Source organism: Salvia hispanica, chromosome 4 (assembly GCF_029641045.1).
Source record: "Salvia hispanica isolate PSC_SH4W2 chromosome 4, Shi_PSC_v1, whole genome shotgun sequence".
Classification (NCBI taxonomy): domain Eukaryota; kingdom Viridiplantae; phylum Streptophyta; class Magnoliopsida; order Lamiales; family Lamiaceae; genus Salvia; species Salvia hispanica.
This window is the reverse complement of record NC_142695.1, coordinates 52,407,708-52,426,388: the sequence shown is the minus strand read 5'-3', so window position 1 is coordinate 52,426,388 and position 18,681 is coordinate 52,407,708. Positions and strand designations below refer to the sequence as shown.

At 35.0% G+C, this 18,681-nt stretch overlaps 3 protein-coding genes across 3 annotated transcripts; 2 read left to right on the top strand and 1 right to left on the bottom strand.

Annotated features, from left to right (window-relative positions):
- Positions 1-676: 676 nt before the first annotated feature.
- On the top strand, positions 677-2,593 carry LOC125196714 (F-box protein PP2-B11-like). The gene is made up of 3 exons (XM_048095327.2): positions 677-1,017; positions 1,577-1,686; positions 1,921-2,593. The coding sequence occupies exons 1-3, from the start codon at positions 757-759 to the stop codon at positions 2,309-2,311; spliced, it is 762 nt and encodes a 253-aa protein (XP_047951284.2). The 5' UTR covers positions 677-756; the 3' UTR covers positions 2,312-2,593.
- Positions 2,594-10,163: 7,570 nt separating this feature from the next.
- Positions 10,164-11,587, bottom strand: LOC125196925 (cytochrome B5-like). Its single transcript, XM_048095591.2, has 3 exons — positions 11,467-11,587; positions 10,608-10,674; positions 10,164-10,508 (listed from the first exon to the last, which is right to left on the bottom strand). The coding sequence occupies exons 1-3, from the start codon at positions 11,551-11,553 to the stop codon at positions 10,264-10,266; spliced, it is 399 nt and encodes a 132-aa protein (XP_047951548.2). The 5' UTR covers positions 11,554-11,587; the 3' UTR covers positions 10,164-10,263.
- Positions 11,588-12,791: 1,204 nt separating this feature from the next.
- LOC125194065 (26S proteasome non-ATPase regulatory subunit 1 homolog A-like) lies at positions 12,792-18,257 on the top strand. Its single transcript, XM_048092068.2, has 13 exons — positions 12,792-13,044; positions 13,696-13,759; positions 13,912-14,017; positions 14,114-14,225; positions 14,315-14,483; positions 14,631-15,142; positions 15,240-15,375; positions 15,494-15,742; positions 15,830-16,050; positions 16,142-16,400; positions 16,589-16,821; positions 16,917-17,409; positions 17,596-18,257. Exons 1-13 carry the CDS (start codon positions 12,902-12,904, stop codon positions 17,920-17,922), a joined length of 3,024 nt encoding a protein of 1,007 aa, XP_047948025.2. The 5' UTR covers positions 12,792-12,901; the 3' UTR covers positions 17,923-18,257.
- The last annotated feature ends 424 nt before the right edge of the window (positions 18,258-18,681 follow it).

The following is an 18,681-nucleotide window of genomic DNA, read 5'->3' as shown; positions in this document are numbered from 1 at the left end:
GATGTCACCAAAATACAAAATGGCTCTTCATTTTCTAGGAAACCCCCTCCAAAATACAAAGAATGTAGTCTAATGTAGTATACTATTAATTACTTTCGAGTTGGATGTAAGTCACATGATTCTTTTGTATGTAGACTTTGAAAAGTATTTTCTAAGATAACATTGAATGTTATATTTCAATGAATATTCATAGTAGCAGAAATGGACTTTTCAACTTTTGACAAACATTTAAGTAGCTGTTTTTTCTTTAGTAAAAGATGGGTTGTTGGAATGATTACTACACGCCGTTTTCCTCACTAAATATTTCAATTATTAAATGTTATAGTTGTTGTTGTAGTTATTATATAGCTGACATAGTAATTATTAACAAGAAGCTGTCACTTAATTTGGGTTTTGGTTAAAAATGTCTAGTAATGATTATCAAGAAACCATTTTGACGTGACATCTAGCTTAACTATCTTTAATCGAAATAAATCACATGATTAGTGAATTAAAATAATACTCCATATTCAAATCCAATATCATAATATTATGCCCAAGTGAAAGTAGGTAAGATTAAGACTGCAAATTTCAGACCAAACAAGAACCAAACAATCACGTGTGTTTGACAGTTTCTTTCAATTTAGGCAAGAAAATCTCATTAGCTCTCTCTCCTTTCTCTATTTATGTGTATGTAACAAAGCAAACACATTCTAGTTCATCAATCATCACCAAAATTAAGGAGTGAGAGAGAGAGAGAGAGAGAGTGAGTTTGATATGGAGTGGTTTGCAAGATTGCCTGAGGATTGCATATCAGAGATTCTGTCATGCACTTCGGCTGTGGATGCTTCGAGATCATCGGCTGTGTCGAAAGAGCTCAAATCGGTGGCACAAAACGATGTCGTTTGGGAGAGATTCTTGCCTCTTGATTATCAAGAAATCATCTCCAAAGCAGTCTCTCCCCTCAAATATGCCACCAAAAAAGACCTCTATTTCAGCCTCTCTGACTCCCCTATCCTCATCGATCAAGGCAAAATGGTAACATTTCTTTCTCATTCCGTTTTGTCATATTTCAACTTTTCGCGAACAATTGTCTCATATTTCCTTTTCATTTCATCCACTATTAACTATCTCATTTATATTTTACTAATTTTGATAAATAAACTTCATTACACTAACTCTTCTCCGCTATTAACTATCTCATTTATATTTTACTAATTTTGATAATAAACTTCATTACACTAACTCTTCTCATTCATATTTTATTCTATATAAAAGTAGAATCTACATTATGTTTAGTTTTTTCACTCACTTTACAACCATGGTATGGCATTGGGAGTAATAGATAGTAAAAGATTGTCGTAGCTTCTAAAAGTTGGTGAAGTTGCACAATTATTCCTTTACAAAAATATTGCAAAATGCATACATAGATTAAAAAACATTATCATACAATTCAACTCAAATAAGCATAAACTAAAGTCAAGTTTATTGGCTTGACTTGACTTGTTACTTGCTATTTGATTAAAGTTCATATACATATATCAATGCATGTCACTTGTATATTACTAATAATTAACTATGTTTGATAAAAAAACAGAGCTTTTCTATCGACAAAAGAAGTGGAAATAAGTGTTTCATGATTGGAGCAAGGGAGCTTATGATTTCTTGGAAAGGCTGTTGGGATTTCATTCCAAACCCAATGTCCAGGTTTATATAATTTCTTCACTAAACAATCTTTAATTAATGTTTACATAAATTCATCTCTTTCAAAATAATTGTTATTTAAATCATGAGTTTTGACCTAATTGAGATACAATTAAGATCGAAATTCGTAATTTAAATGACATTTATTCCTTGTTTTTAAGTGCGCATTGGGCACGCGTGCAAGAAGGGAGTCGTCACATAAATAAAAATCATTTTTTTGTTGTTGTTTTTATTCAGATTCTCAGAGGTGGCAAAGCTGAGATCCATGGGATGGATTCACATTCAAGGAAAAATAAAAACTGAAATCTTGTCCAAAAACACTATGTATGCAGCCTATTTAGTGTTCTTGCTAGAAAGCAAGGAAGGCCTAAGATCATCAAACACAGTATTAAGGTTAACTCGCAATGAAAATTCAAATAAAAATGGTATTAAAAAGGAGCGTATTGAATCGAGAGAAACTGGGAAAATAGCAAAGATGAGAGGAGATGGATGGTTGGAGATAGAAATGGGAAGGTTCTACAACAGCAGCAAGGACGAAGGTGAAGTGGAGGCGTGGCTCACCGAGATCAATAGCCCATACGACAAGTCCGGACTTATCGTCCATGGTATCGAGTTCCGACCTTTATAGCACGACAACGTCAAAAAATCAGCAATACATTTATTTTACATGTTGTTCTGGTGACAAATGGAGTAAAGTAGGCCGTGAAAATTATAGGTTATATAGTGGTTCTAGTACTCTCTTTATTTCAAACAGGGTTTTTCTGACCAAGTTGGACCGACCCTCTATTAAATTGTACTAGCAAATTTGAATTGCAGATATATTGTCGGGTCAGTTAAAATTTCAGCCTACAGTTCGACGACCAGTTCTAATATTAAACAGTAATAAACATTTGTTTGTTTCTTTTGTCAATGATATCTTTTAAATTTGAATTGGGCCAACCTTACGAGTTCTAAGTTCAAATTAATTAAGTCCTTTGTTAATTTTTATTTAACCTAATTTATCAATCTATTATCACATTGATGTCTCATTAATTATTAAGGTTACATTAACATCACACCCCATGTGTTATTATTTTTATTATTATATTATTATTGCTGTCATTATTATTATTACTATTATTATTATCATCATCGCAGAATATTACTATGGGCCCGGCCCAATGACGACTTGTAACTGGATACAAACGAATGCCCGTTTGTTTTACGTCTTATAAATATAGAAAAATGTTATATGCCTTGACTAATTTGAAAATAAAATGAATTTATAAACGGATCAGAGAATCGTGGTAAAAAAAGCTCATACTACGAAAATATTATTCCATCACATTGAATATTGATATAATTTATTTAAATCAAATTCAGTTTACTAGTAGTATATACTAAATCATAAAGTGATCTCAAATCTTGCAGCTTTGTGATATTTTTAGTTTTATGATAAAATTTACATTAAAGCATGATTAGTTATATTAATTTTTGCTAAATGAAATAGGTATTCGTTTAACCACTTATTTTTTATACTATATGCATGGCTTAATCACACTTAGGATTTTTAACACTATTATATTATAAGTTTGATGCAATTATTGTATAGATTTGATTATACACGAATTCTTGATTTTTAAGAGAGAAAAAATCAATCTAAATATGTATAGACACCTAGAAGTGGGGATGTGTGCATTCAATCAAGGAGACAAGTGCTGAAATTTGTCACAAGCCTTACCCCACTCATGCCTTTGATTTTGCTTTTGTTTTCACTTTCTGCATGGCTTTATTTTATACATACATATGCGTGTATTTTTATATAAACATACAAATTATACAAATGTGACAGCCACGCCATACTACACAAGAAAACATTAATAAATTGTAATTTTCCAATTAATGCAAAGTCCAAGTCAAATTAACACAGAGAGGCAATATATATAGTCCAACAATAAAAAAAGTTGGTAGCTTTCTGCACCCTTTTTTCACTTTTTTCACCTACTTTTTCCCTACTTTACTTTCATATTTTTCACAAACTTGAAAATATCCGTTTTCTTTTCTTTATTTTAATCTAAGTATATAAGTCAATTACTAAAATTAATTATTTGCCTTTTAAAGGTTAATTAAAACTACATAATTGCATTTATTCTAAGGGAAATTATTCGTCAATCATAGGTTAAGACTATACATATATGCATTCATTGTAGATTCTAGCGATCTATGAATTTAAAATAAATTTCATAGTCTTAATTACGAAATGAAAGGGTTTTTATTTGAACACTCTCTGATCTCTAAATTCGTATATGACAAATATGTAAGAGGAAATTGAGAATCATTTTAAGCTCTTTATACAAAGATCTACGATAGATTCATATCTTTCTAAGTGCAATTCTTGAGATGGAATTGTTCATTGATTTAAGTTTTGTGTTTGTTCATAATTCTAAACTGATTAATTAAAAGGAATGATTCATCTATTTCCACATAGGGATAAGATAAGACATCACAAAAAGATACGGCATATATAAAATATAGCAAAACGACGACAAATAGTCGACAAATGATATGAAACTTTGACATTCACGTTTACTTAGGTTGCCTATATTTTCGCAATTATGAAGCAAAAGATTCACTCTTTGCACAAAAATAAAATAGACGAAATGGTGAAACATCATTTCTCCATGCTTTATTAACCCATTTTCCCATTTCAAAACCCTTGTTCCTCCGATCTTCATAAATTGCAATTATTTCTTCAAATTTGGAGAGAGAAGCCCTTTTGGTTCATGGATATTGATCTCTGCTGGAAAACTGGGGGGTGCTGGATTTTCTCTCTCATCACATTTTCATGGCTACAAAATCATCATCATCTCATATTGCTCCTTTTCTAATCCTTCTATTTCTCTCTCTTCCATCTTTCTTGGAGGCTTCCTCGGATTCTAAGGAAATGGTTACTCTCTCTCATGATCCCATGATGAGGAGGCTGAGTGATGAGAGAGAGACTACAGCTACTGTTTCTTCTTCAAAGAATGAAAAGTTCAAGAAAAATCAAGATTTCTATGGTGCGGCTAAGCATGAGGTTCCGAGTGGTCCCAATCCGGAGTCGAACTGATGTATTATGTGTCGGAATCTGGTGAAGATGCTCAGATTGTTAATTTGAAGGTACTGTAATATATGATTTGATCCTGAGTTGTTTGGATATAGTTTATGGAGACAATTATGTTATTCTAGTGTTTGATTTTCATGCTGGTTGTATTTATATGCTGGTTGTATTTGATTTTCATGTGTGTTTTTCTATGAAAGGCCTATTGGTTGAGGGGATATGGGTCTTATGCATTAATTAGGGTTTCAACATATGCAGTGTGTTAATAATACAATTAATAAACTATGTATCTAATTACCCTGGATACTACGGGAAAATTCATTTTAAAATCGGTTGTCATATCATTGATTCATTGTGTATTTCTCCATAGAAATTTGTGAAAATTGCAAACCTCGTGATTTATAATTGTGTTTTTGAAAATTTGTGAAATTTGATTATATTTGGTATATATGCCATATTTTCATTAATTTTCATTTTTTGGGGTGTTGGAAGAATCAGAAATTCAGTGATGTGCAAAAAAGTGAGAAGTGTGTTAAAGTTATTTTGAGTGGATTTTTGCATTTGTCGCATAAAGAGGTGGGTTCCAACTTCTCTCATGATTTGATAATTATGACTAAGGTGAAAATTTTGAATAATTGATGCTTGTCTCTCTACGTCATGGAAAAATGACATATGCTAAATGCTATGCTTGGCTAGGCCGCTAGGGATATGAATGTATATTTAAATTTAAAATTCAAAATTTTGAAATTCTTGAATTAATTTGATGTAATTGGCTTCTAAAATTTTGCGTTTGGTTAAATTGTATCCTTAACTATATGGCAACTGGTTTCAACTATGAAAATTAGCTATATCAAATAATATGCCACAATGTTCATATGAAAAAATATATATTTGTATAATTATTCTCTTGATTAATTATTTATTTTAACTATTGATTTCGAAATTCATTTACTACTGCGACGACGACGACTAGAATTGGACCTCGTGTTGTTCATTGGGCTGGTTCAGGGCCGTAACCTTCAGAGAGAATAGGACATTTGCTTTTTCTTTTTCTATATATGCCTTATATATACATATATACAAACAATTCAATGCATGTATCAATAGCTCTTTCTAGGGAGATTTGCAATGTGGATTGAACCCTAGCTAGTTAAACAACATATGTTTTCATGAATAACATTAACATAAAATATTTCATATGCAAGTCGAAACAGTTGAAACAAATACACAAATTCAAAAGGCAAAGCCTTGAATTTAAACATATATGATATGCCATTTTAAACACTATGCAACCAACCACTTGTTGCAAATGACTAAGTTTAGTGCCCTCCGCCACCTCCGAACCCTGCGCCACCACCAAAGCCGCCGCCCCCTCCAAGGCCACCACCAAAACCTCCCCCACCTCCAAAACCTCCACCTCCACCTCCACCTCCACCAATACCACCACCACCCCCTAAGCCGCCACCCCCTCCTCCTGCACCACCACCAGCTCCACCTCCACCACCAAGTCCTCCACCTCCTCCGAGTCCACCACCAGCTCCACCTCCACCACCGAGTCCTCCACCAGCTCCACCTCCACCACCAAGTCCTCCACCTCCTCCGAGTCCACCTCCACCTCCCAAACCTCCTCCTCCACCCGCACCACCACCAAGTCCACCACCTGCACCACCTCCAAGTCCACCACCTCCACCCACACCACCACCAAGTCCTCCACCTCCACCCGCGCCACCTCCAAGTCCGCCACCACCCCCAGCTCCTCCTCCTAGACCACCACCATGCCCAATGCCACCCCCAAGACCTCCCCCATGACCTAATCCGCCGCCAGCGCCAAGTCCTCCACCTCCACCCGCGCCACCTCCAAGTCCACCACCACCCCCAGCTCCTCCTCCTAGACCACCACCATGCCCAATGCCACCCCCAATACCTCCTCCATGACTTAATCCGCTGCCAGCGCCACCTCCTAAACCCCCTCCTCCACCTGCACCACCTCCTAAACCCCCTCCTCCACCCGCACCACCACCTAAACCCCCACCAGCACCACCCCCACCACCAAGACCGACGCCTCCTCCAAGACCACCACCACCACCAACGCCACCGCCAACGCCAATGCCAACGCCAATGCCAACTCCAACGCCAGCACCTAACCCCGGCCCACCGATTCCATGCTTCAACCCTCCAATCCTCCTCCCCAAAAGAGGGCCCCTAGGCAAGAACTTCTCTTCCTTCAAATCACCATAAACAACACCACTTTCCACCACCAAAACCACCACCACTAAACCAACAAACAAACTCGAAAACCCTCCTCTCATTATTTTCTGACAAACCCTAATCACTACATGCATGCAAAAGTGATGCATAATCCGACCCTACTTATAGAAGTGGAAAATTTAAAAAAATAATACAAATGGTGGAGATGCTGTGCACATGGTAGGTTCAGCGCTACAGCTCACAATGCATATATGAATTAAATGTGTGTAGTTTGAGAGTTATTACCCTCAACTGTCACCCTGCTCATTCTAACTCGACATTGGTCTCAAATTTACTTCTCCGAATCATGACTCTTGACTTTCCATCCCGAACTCTAAGCAATCACAGTACTTGTATTCATTGTAGTAATAATTTTCATTGAAATAGCGCTATTAATGTGATACATAAAATTTTGTTATGGAGAGTTTGATCCAAATTCTGTTTAATTTTTTTTCAGATTTCGGTTCGGTTCAGTTTGGCTTGTATACATTAAAATTCTCAAAATTTGAAATTTATTTTTGTATATACATATTTTAAAATGAAGATAATATTATAAAAATAGGTTTAGGATTTTCACGTTAATTTTTTGGATATGTTGTTTATACTAGTACTACTTATCTATTATTTTTGTATGTTCTAGAAAAATAATTTTTGAATTTTCGGATTTTTTGCTATTTTTATGCAATTTGGCTTTTTTTGGTTCAACTTGATTTTCATGGTTCAAATTTAAAATTTTCGACTTAAATTTTTGGACGATTCAGTCGAGTTCAGATTTAGTTTTTCCAGAAAATTTCGTTTTTCGACTTTGTTCAGTTTGGGCAAACATCCGGAATGGGGCAACAAAGTTATACGCTTATACTCCCTAGCTAGCTAGTACGTACTGTCCAATAATTCATGGTGTTTGTAGCTAATCTACTACTGAGCTTTCACCTGTCACATGTTACATTACAATATATCTTTGATCGTAAGGCGGATAGCAACATGATTGTGATTTTATTAAAACTTTATCCATTTAAGTAAATTATTTCATATATAGTATCAATTATTAAGTGAGCATTCGTATAGGATAATTTTGAAGACGTGGGCGTGAGCCAACTAATGATATTTTTCACGAAATTTTGCTAAATACGTTAGGTTTTATAAATAAAAAAATATATATAAATTGGTTTTCAAATGCTCTATGGAAATGTATAGTTGCCTACATATTTCAAATGCATTAAATGAAAAGCATTGCGCGTTGTGTATAATAAATTGAGTGATTTGATTTGAAACGGATAATATCCAAACTTGCTTCAATTATGGCAAAATGGAAAGTCCGTCGCATGCAAGAATAATGAAAGTTGGGATTAATTAAGAGCCACATAGCAACTTGATAAAAACTCATGAAAATTGGTTAAATTTTTGTTTGTCTCGCAGCTTAAAAATTAGCTAAAAGATTACTATTAAGTTTGGATTTGCTCTTAGTTATTCTATGATAGTTTTTTTTTTTTTGTGTGAAATTACATTTGGTATGCTAGTAAAAAAATTAAATACGAATTAAACAATGTTGTCCATTCATCAAGGAAGTAATATCACTTGATTGAAAAATTGAAACAATATATTACAAGCCAAATGGATAGAGTCAAAGTTTAATCAAACTATATCTACGAAAAGTCAAAGTTTGTTTAAGTAATGGGAGTCAAACTGCATTGTATTTTCACGCCAAATACTGTGGAATAGTATATAGTACTGTTAATAGTAGCTAGTAATTATCAATAGTGATATTTCAAAATAACAAAGTATAATTTGAATTAGCTTTGCGTATATTGAAAGCTACAATTAAATAGGCTAGGTACACAAATATTAAATCTCAATAAAAGTCTTGTTGGCTTAGGCAAACGTTTTATTGGTACTAAATTTTGAAGGAATATATAATATACTCCTACAATCATAATTTAAACCATCAAAGACAATCCTAGGAGAACATATGCTTTTACGAAATCTTCTTTTCCACTTCCTTTACTTTGGTCACGAAAATGTAATGTAAAAATTATAAAGTAAGATAAGTGTATATGCATAAAAAGAAAGTACTAATAACATCCATTAATGTAGTTAATTATGTACTTATGTGTATTATTAAATCTTTCATTTATCAATTTAGTTACCTTATGAATCTAAGTTTGAGCTTTTAACAAGTTTCCACTAACCATTACTATTAATTATAACCTTAAAAAATATTGTCCCAATTAATAGAGTAGAAGTGATTGAGTAAGAATAAAGTTAGTAATTAATTTTGTACTGCAAGATAGTATTTGTCACAGTAGACTTTAATGACTTCATAATTAATTAGCTTTGAATTTTTGTGGACTTTATCGAATTGTTTGGTGGTTGGCATTCATGAACATTAATTGTAATTTCCTAAGGGTTCCATTATTTAGGGGATTGTCACATGCATACCTAGAAATGACATGGCAATGCTCCATATATTGTGCGTGCAACTTTTTTACAAACATTTTGGACTTTTAGTTTCATTCATTTCGATTTTATAGAGAGATATAATAAACAACAAAATCCTAAAATTTGATCATATTATTAAAAAAAAACTTGTTTTACTGAAACGGCATCGTTTGAGCACCACCAAATTAAAAGACACCATTCTATACTTTGGTGAGTTAATTAAATGAGAAAAATTGTAATTCCATGATTTAATATTCGGTTATTTAATTGAGAACATGATTAATTCAAACATTATAAGACTAGACAAAATTTGATCAAATTTTGTGGTCTATAATTCCTTCTATCAAACTTAACCCGTTTTAGCTTTATCACATATAAGAGATGTAACTAGAAATTTTATTTGATGAACTCATTCGAACCATTTTCACGTGTATTAATCTAATAATAACTCCATAGGTAGGAATATAATTATTGAAGACAAATTTCAATGGATATCCATATAAGTTAAGTCAAATAATACAAAGTGAACTTTTTTTTTATATATATATATAAATCGATCTTATTCCATTCCAATTCTTTCTTGACATCTTCCAAGAAAAATAAAATATCAAATTCGATGGATTCCAAATTGATGGGTTAGTGTAAGCTTATTTTTGCAATTATGCACTCTTCAGTGTGTGGCCATGTGGGGGTGGGGGTGTTAAGATAATATTAACTCTAAAGCAGGTAGAATAGGAATATATTAAAAACAATAATATCAGTTAGTACAAATTTATTTCAAACAATTTTTTTCCTAGCAAAGGAGAGTATTGATATAATCATCTTGAGAAGTTGAATAGTAAAACCCCAAAAGCCAATCCCAGTATTCCAAGTGAAAGCAGAAAATGAAGAAACTTAGTTGACTCCTCCGGCTTGACGCCGGAATCTTTGGCCACCACGGGTGGCGAATCCACAACTTCAACTTTTGTGGTGGAGTCCACCTCGCCAACGTAGAATTCATCCAACATTAATCTTGCAGCACTGCCGTGTCCTACATCTTCGAATTCTTGACTTGCGTCACTACCTAGAAAAATAACAATATTTTTTAAAATCTCATTTTGCTTATTTTATGATGAGTAAATAAGGGTTAATTTACACTACTATATTATCGCACGACTCGTACCTGCCTGTCCCAGTATGACTTCGTCACCGCCGGGATGCTCGTCTAAGTAGCTTGTTACATTATAGACCTGTATTTCATTTTCAAGATATGGAAACATGTATATACAAGCAAACATACTTAGATATATTCTACAAAGGTGTGATCAATTCCTAACTTGATCAATTGCTATATTCTACATATATAAAATATAAGTACTATTCATTTGTATAAGTAGAGATGTCAAAACAATTCTGTTCTAACTAGGCCTAAGCTTATCCAGCCCAAACCGCTCATTCAGCCCATGGGCATCATAAATACTGAATCGATAAAAATTAAGAGATCATGCATATGTTGCTATAAATTTCACTAAAATAAATATGTTTTTCATCTAACAAAGTTTAGTGATCCAAACAAATAATTGACCCCATGCTGCCATAATCATAGATATATTTTCTTTTAGAATATTAAGTACACAATGATTGTACATTATAGTATTTTTTTTAAAGGTACAAAAACTATTACTACCAAACTTTCTAACTCTATAACACACAGAAAATGAGGTCCACCTCTAGTTACCACTTAATCAAAGTCTAGAACAAAATACAAGGTTTTAATTACTGTTACTCCAGTTGACTTTTGCACACTAGAGGCAGAGTCTAATTTCATCTCCAGCTTTGATTTTATTGTAAATATTTAAAATGTTTTGGAGCTCAATATAGAAAATGGAGTTTGCTCGTTAGTAAATTCCCCAACGAAAGGTTTTTGGGAGTTAAATTATTTTATTCACCAAACCCGAAATAAGCTTTCATGTAATTAAAAAATAGACACAATTATTAATTACAGAAGAAGATGAGAAAAAGAAGAAAAAATATATAAATACCTTTCCATTGATTATAACCCAGCAATCATCAGAAGTTTTGTGTGCAGAGACATCAGAATATGTGAATACTTTGCTCTCTACACCCATTTCTTTCTTCAACTTTAAAGCTAAAACTAAGAGAGAGTTTAAGCAATTATTGGTTGTATGTCTTTATATATAGGCATAGTACTAGTGATATTAATTAAGTATTCCGATGCTACAAATATAAGAATCTTATAATAACATGCATAGTTAGGTTATTGACAGGGTTGATACCATATTTTATCATTAACTTAGGTGGAGTTTTCAAGCTTGTCAATTTGTTGTTTGTTTCAATAATTACATTGTTTATAGAAAGAGTCCTTTGAATCAACTGTCGCTTAGCAATCGAAGCATGGGGATCACTATTGGAACGTTTTCCAAATATTGGACTAAACTTTTAATTTTGATCAAATTAATTAATATGCAATTAATATTATGCCTTGTGATAAGTTGGACAATTTTTATAGGCCAATCACATGATGTGAAACATAATTCAGACTCAAAACTTTTAACCTCAGACATTACCACTCTATCGTAAGCAAACTCGCACATACTATTTTTCCCTTTTGATTATGAAGCATATCATCCATCGCTTCACAATTAAACTAAAAGGTAGTAGTAGTAGCATATATATATAAGCTGAAAAAACTTTATGAAAGCTGTATATTTGGGTTTTGCTCATAAAATTAAAATAAACTTTAAATTCATGTATTTCTTCGCATCTTTCAAAGTTAACGTGTGCAAAATCAAAATACCCTCCAAATTCAAGTATTTAACTGTAGAATATCAAATTTCCATGTAAGTATTATATTTCTTACGTTTCTTAATAATAGAAACTCTTTTTTTTTTTTGTTCCGTTCTTTAACAACAAAATTTTGTCATAGTAGAAAATTTTTATTCTCCAACACACTTTTTCTTTCTGTCTTTACCAATTTTGCAATTCATGTTATCTCAAAAGTTCATGTTTTTAAGAAAAGTATAAGTAAAACAATGTGTTTGATATAGTAATAATGATGTAAATTGTTTTCATATGGAGTATTTAATAAAATGATGTGCAATAATAAAGTTGTTAAGTTCGAGTAATTATAGAATATTTAAAAGTTTTGATGGTGTGATTAATGATGTAAAATGATGTGTTAATAAAGTTGTTAAGTTCGAGTAATTATTGACATATTTAAAAGTTCGTTTTGACGGTGTGATTTTTATTAAAGGAAGTTGAAAATTGGGCCTTGCCGAATACAACCGGCCCAAATATCTTACACTACTATAAGGGCCCAAATCAGGTAAATCAAGAATGCAACACGAATTTAATTTCAGTTTGATTGTGTGTTTTCGCCTTTGAATCAATCAATCGCATCTCAAGGAAAACCCTCAACCCCAAATCCCAGTCGATCGAAAGCCCTAATTCTGCGCAATGGCTACGACGGTGAGCTGCGCCGGTGGGCTACTGGCGATGCTGAACGAGACCCACCCCGCTCTCAAGATACACGCGCTCACGCATCTCAATACCTTTGTCACCTACTTCTGGCCGGAGATCTCCACCTCTGTCCCGATCATGTATTCTCCTTCTTTCTTTCCTATTCTCATCTGATTGCATCAATTGGGCCTTCTCTCTCTTGATTTGTGCTTCTTGTTTTCACATTGTCGAGAATTGCGATTGTGTTGGTCGAGTTGATTTGAAAATTGGGACGTTTGTTGTGATCCTTTTTAGTAAAGTTATGTTCTTTACAGCATGATGATCGACATGTTTGATTTTCTGATGGGATATGCTTGAATTTCTGATGTATTGTAGTCCCTGAATTCTAGAAATAGCATCAATTAGAGGGAATTCAGTGAGCTGAGCTACAGCTTTTTGATTGGTTTAGTTTTAGGCATTAGGTCTGATAGACTTCCAAAGTTGAATAGATGGTATTGGTAACCTAACCAACAGTATAGGTAGCAACACAAACTTAAGTTATGTTCATGAATCTAAATAAGCAACTGCATCCATATAATGACTAGACATAAACCAGCATGTCCTATCTGTACCTTGGTATTTACTGATGAGTATTTACCATTTGGGATCTTTAGTCACTTATTAATACCTGATATTTAAGCAAGATTTGGTTGGGTTTGAATTTGTCTTGGAATTCAGTTTTGATCAAGTCAGTATATGTATATTCTTGACTGTAATTATTGAGTTAATGATATGATCTAATATGACTGCAGCGAAAGTTTATATGAAGATGAAGAATTCGAACAAAGGCATCTGGCTGCCTTGCTTGTTTCCAAGGTATAATATGGTTACACTTATAGCCATTTCCTCTGTGTTTGGTTTTAGAAATTACACTTTTTAGGTGAAGTGTTGTTTGAAGCATGATAAATTGTTACCTCCTTTAGTTTCTTTTGTCTTCTTTCACATTGTACATATGTTTCTCCCACCAGGTTTTCTATTATCTTGGTGAACTTAATGACTCACTATCATATGCTCTGGGAGCTGATCACCAGTTTGATGTGTCAGAGGATTCTGACTATGTTCATACTCTTCTCGGTAAGAAGTTAATTTTCAATGTTTCCCTTTGATATTATGTGATATTCACTATTTCACTTAAACTCTTGCTTTTTGTTATCTTCTTGTTTCCCTCAGCGAAAGCAATTGATGAATATGCTAGTCTGAAGACTAAAGCAGCTGAGGCAAATTATGAATCAGCAGTAATTGACCCTAGACTGGAGGCAATTGTGGAGAGAATGCTTGATAAGTACGTCAATTGACATCTTCATGTTACTAACAATAGCTATGTGGTTTCAATTCATAACTTTGTATTGCCATTTCTTTCCTTTTTTACAGATGTATTGCTGATGGAAAATACCAACAAGCTATAGGAGTTGCTATTGAATGCAGACGATTGGATAAGCTTGAGGAAGCAGTTATAAAGAGTGACAATATTCATTCTACTATCAATTACTGCATTGATGTCTCTCATAACTTTATATATAGAAGAGAGTATCGCCTTGAGGTGAATTTTTTTGAGCCCATTGGATAGTTACGTTTGCAGCCAAAATTAATGAGATATGTTAATGGCTGAAGTCTTTAGCATTTATGGAAGCTATATGTGTAATAGATTTATAAAAATGATATCCGTGTTCTTCTTCAACTTAAACAGGTGTTCCGACTTTTGGTCAAGATATATCAACAATTGCCCTCACCTGACTTCTTGAGCATGTGCCAGCGCCTAATGTTTTTGGATGAGCCCGAAGGTGTAGCAACCATATTGGAGAAACTCCTAAGATCTGAAAATGCAGATGATGCATTGTTGGCATATCAAATAGCATTTGATCTAGTGGAGAATGAACACCAAGCCTTCCTTTTGAAGGTACGAGATCAGCTCCCTAATGCCAAGAAGTTGCAGCCTTCAGAGTCAAAGCAGACCGAGTCTGCGCAGCCAGATGTTGTGCCAGTAGCTGATGCTGCGACAGTCGCTGATGCTGCAACTGGCAGTAATGCCGTTGTATCAGAGGAGGTTCAGATGACAGATGTGACTCAAGCAGATGATAGTGCAACATGTTCCGATCCACGTGAAGCTGCTTATGATGAGAGATTAACGAAAATGAGAGGAATTTTGTCTGGAGAGACTTGCATACAGTTGACTCTGCAGTTTTTACATGGCCATAACAAGTAGGTGTTTCACTAATTTGTTCTTAGTCTTGGATTTCTTCTGACATAGTAAAAGTGAAGTGGTCTAATAAATATTGGATTTGTTCTCTCTTTTCAGATCAGATCTTCTCATTCTTAAGACGATAAAGCAATCTGTTGAAATGAGAAATAGTGTTTGCCACAGTGCAACTATATATGCCAATGCTCTTATGCATGCTGGAACAACTGTAGACACGTTTCTTCGCGAGAATCTGGTATGTACCCATTGGCTGAATCTGAGTTATATAAATATTTCCTTCATTAGTCATAAATCATAATCGTATGTCTATGTACTATTTATTCTCCTAATACTCCATACTAATTGTGTGTCAGGACTGGCTGAGTAGGGCAACAAATTGGGCTAAGTTTAGTGCTACTGCAGGACTTGGGGTTATCCACAGAGGTCATTTGCAGCAAGGAAGATCGCTAATGGCACCTTACTTACCACAAGGTGGGGCTGGTAGTGGTGGTAGCCCTTATTCCGAAGGTGGTGCTCTGTATGCTCTTGGTTTAATCCATGCAAATCATGGGGAGGGCATTAAACAGTTTCTCAGAGAGAGTTTGCGTAGTACTAATGTTGAGGTTTGTACTTTGATCTTTTTAGCGATATTATACTCTTGTTTTTATATGACTTAGTATCTAAATGCTGGAAATTGACAAATGGTGCAGGTTATTCAGCATGGTGCCTGCCTCGGTCTTGGTCTGGCGGCTTTAGGCACGGCAGATGATGAAATTTTTGATGAGATAAAAAATGTTTTATACACAGACAGTGCTGTTGCTGGTGAGGCTGCTGGTATAAGTATGGGTTTATTGATGGTTGGAACTGCTAGCGAGAAAGCTGGAGAAATGCTTGCTTATGCTCATGAGACGCAGCATGAGAAGATTATTAGGTAATTATTGATTTTCCATTCAAGGCTAGTAAACATATTACTGCATGTAATGTTTTGTTCCTTACTTTTATTTCATTCTGCTTTTTGGCAGGGGTTTGGCATTGGGTATTGCACTTACTGTCTACGGGAGAGAGGAAGAAGCCGATACTCTGATTGAGCAAATGACTAGAGATCAAGACCCTATCTTGCGTTATGGTGGAATGTATGCTCTGGCATTAGCATACAGGGGAACAGCAAACAATAAGGCCATACGTCAACTGCTGCACTTTGCCGTATCAGACGTGAGTGATGATGTCAGAAGGACTGCTGTTCTTGCCCTTGGATTTGTTCTATATTCTGATCCGGAACAGGTTGGTACCTTCTTTGGTGTTCTTTCTGCTAATCTGTTGTTTATTAACTTTGCTTGAAAATCAAGGGAGAAAATTGTGTTTATGGGATGCTAAACTTGTCTATCTTGCTTCCTCTTAGATCTAAGTGCTAAGCAAGTGTTCTTCCCTATCATGACTAATTTTTTTATTTACACTTACACAAAATGCAGACTCCTCGAATTGTTTCGCTGCTATCAGAGTCATACAACCCACATGTTCGTTATGGTGCTGCACTAGCTGTTGGAATTTCTTGTGCAGGTACTGGTCTTAGCGAGGCCATATCATTGCTAGAGCCTTTGACATCAGATGTTGTTGACTTTGTCCGCCAAGGTGCTTTAATTGCAATGGCAATGGTGATGGTGCAAACCAGTGAAGCCAGTGATTCCCGTGTTGGTCAGTTCAGGTATTATTCTGACTATACTGGTATACTTAGCTTATCTTCACGCCTTAACCATATCCATTAGTATTCTTTCAGCTTACATTGTCTTTTGTTCATAGGCGACAATTGGAGAAAATAATCCTTGACAAACATGAAGACACAATGAGCAAGATGGGTGCAATTTTAGCATCTGGAATTCTAGATGCTGGTGGAAGGAATGTGACCATCAAGTTGCTTTCAAAGTCGAAGCATGATAAAATCACGGCAGTTGTTGGCCTGGCTGTATTCAGTCAGTTTTGGTACTGGTACCCACTTATATATTTCATTAGTCTGGCGTTTTCACCAACTGCATTGATTGGTTTGAACAATGACCTGAAAGTGCCGAAGTTTGAGTTCCTATCACACGCAAAGCCATCATTGTTTGAGTACCCGAAGCCTACGACTGTACCTACCACTACTTCAGCTGCTAAGCTACCTACAGCAGTTTTATCAACATCGGCTAGAGCCAAGGCCAGGGCTAGTAAGAAAGATGCGGAGAAAGCAAATGCTGAGAAGGCCGATCCAAGTTCTGGGAAGGGTAAAGCAACTGAGAAAGATGGCGACTCTATGCAGGTAATCTGCTTTCTTTCCTTACCTTTTCTTTGGTATATGGATGATGCATGTGGTGATATCATCTGCACCTATTTTTTGTATGTATATGCATATATATATATATATATATATGGTTGCCATGAGAGTTTGTAACGGTGAACATGTGAAGTTGCTGACTTTGAGCTTTTCTGTGTCTTATGTTACCAGATTGATAGTGCCGCAGAAAAGAAGGCTGAACCTGAGCCATCATTTGAAATCTTGACCAACCCGGCTAGAGTGATTCCTGCCCAAGAAAAATTCATCAAGTTTCTTACAGACAGTAGATATGTGCCGGTGAAGTCAGCACCCTCAGGCTTTGTTCTGCTAAAAGACCTTCGCCCAAGTGAACCTGAGGCATTAGCTTTGACCGATTCACTCTCATCCACAGCACCAAATGCTACTGGTGCACCAGCCACCGGTCAGCAGGGCTCTGCCTCGTCAATGGCAGTGGATGACGAGCCTGCACCGCCACAAGCGTTTGAATATACATCATAGGTTGGAATGCGCCAATTTCTTTTCTCCAAGATTCTGCAGATAAATCCCAACAGATGGCCTGAAAATCAGTTATAACCGAATGTCAATGTTGGTTTTATCTGGTGCTTGTCATTCCACCCCGCTCAATCATGTTCATTTCTACTTTATATATAAACGCGGGGAAATAGAGAACTGTAGAAAACTGCATTAGCCACGGTGCTGATCGCGAACACATAATTTCTCTATAGATGTATGGGTTGCAGGAGAGACCCAGGCTGTTTAATTTGCTCATTGGATTAACTTGGCTGTAATTTTATTCTCACTTCTACATAAACTGGATCTTAGGATTTCTTTCATCGATTGAGCTATTTTTATCACTAGCATGTTCTCATGTTTTTGCCATTGCCATTGCCATTATATTGAGACACGGTTTAATCTCTGCTTGTTTCTACACTGATGCAGTCCGTTATCATGCAATTGCTCATGACCAGTTTCTTGATTTTCATCTATATTAAATAAGAGTGAACTACATAAATGGTACTTGATCTTTCATTTTCGCACATAAATGGTACCTGATCTTTATTTTTATATTGTTTTTGGTATCCAGTGACAAAAATAACCCTAGGTACCAAATATGTGATTTTTTTCATGGAGGATATTTTTGGAAATTTTCATTAAATAGTACGAAATATGTGATTATTTTTTCTTCCTTTCTTATTTCTCTTTTTCTTCTTTAATTTCTTCTTTTTTTTTCTTCATTTTCTTCTTTCTTTTTAGTAT

What these genes read in the sequence shown, in the direction of transcription:
- LOC125196714 (XM_048095327.2), top strand. Translation starts at nt 757, where the DNA reads ATGGAGTGGTTTGCAAGATTGCCTGAGGATTGCATATCAGAGATTCTG. An exon ending in TCATCGATCAAGGCAAAATG is followed by an intron (nt 1,018 to 1,576) that starts GTAACATTTCTT and finishes ATAAAAAAACAG; the next exon opens with AGCTTTTCTATCGACAAAAG. An exon ending in ATTCCAAACCCAATGTCCAG is followed by an intron (nt 1,687 to 1,920) that starts GTTTATATAATT and finishes GTTTTTATTCAG; the next exon opens with ATTCTCAGAGGTGGCAAAGC.
- LOC125196925 (XM_048095591.2), bottom strand. Translation starts at nt 11,553, where the DNA reads ATGGGTGTAGAGAGCAAAGTATTCACATATTCTGATGTCTCTGCACAC. An exon ending in GGGTTATAATCAATGGAAAG is followed by an intron (nt 10,675 to 11,466) that starts GTATTTATATAT and finishes AATGAAATACAG; the next exon opens with GTCTATAATGTAACAAGCTA. An exon ending in AGTCATACTGGGACAGGCAG is followed by an intron (nt 10,509 to 10,607) that starts GTACGAGTCGTG and finishes TTATTTTTCTAG; the next exon opens with GTAGTGACGCAAGTCAAGAA.
- LOC125194065 (XM_048092068.2), top strand. Translation starts at nt 12,902, where the DNA reads ATGGCTACGACGGTGAGCTGCGCCGGTGGGCTACTGGCGATGCTGAAC. An exon ending in GTGGAGAGAATGCTTGATAA is followed by an intron (nt 14,226 to 14,314) that starts GTACGTCAATTG and finishes CCTTTTTTACAG; the next exon opens with ATGTATTGCTGATGGAAAAT. An exon ending in AAGATGGCGACTCTATGCAG is followed by an intron (nt 17,410 to 17,595) that starts GTAATCTGCTTT and finishes TTATGTTACCAG; the next exon opens with ATTGATAGTGCCGCAGAAAA.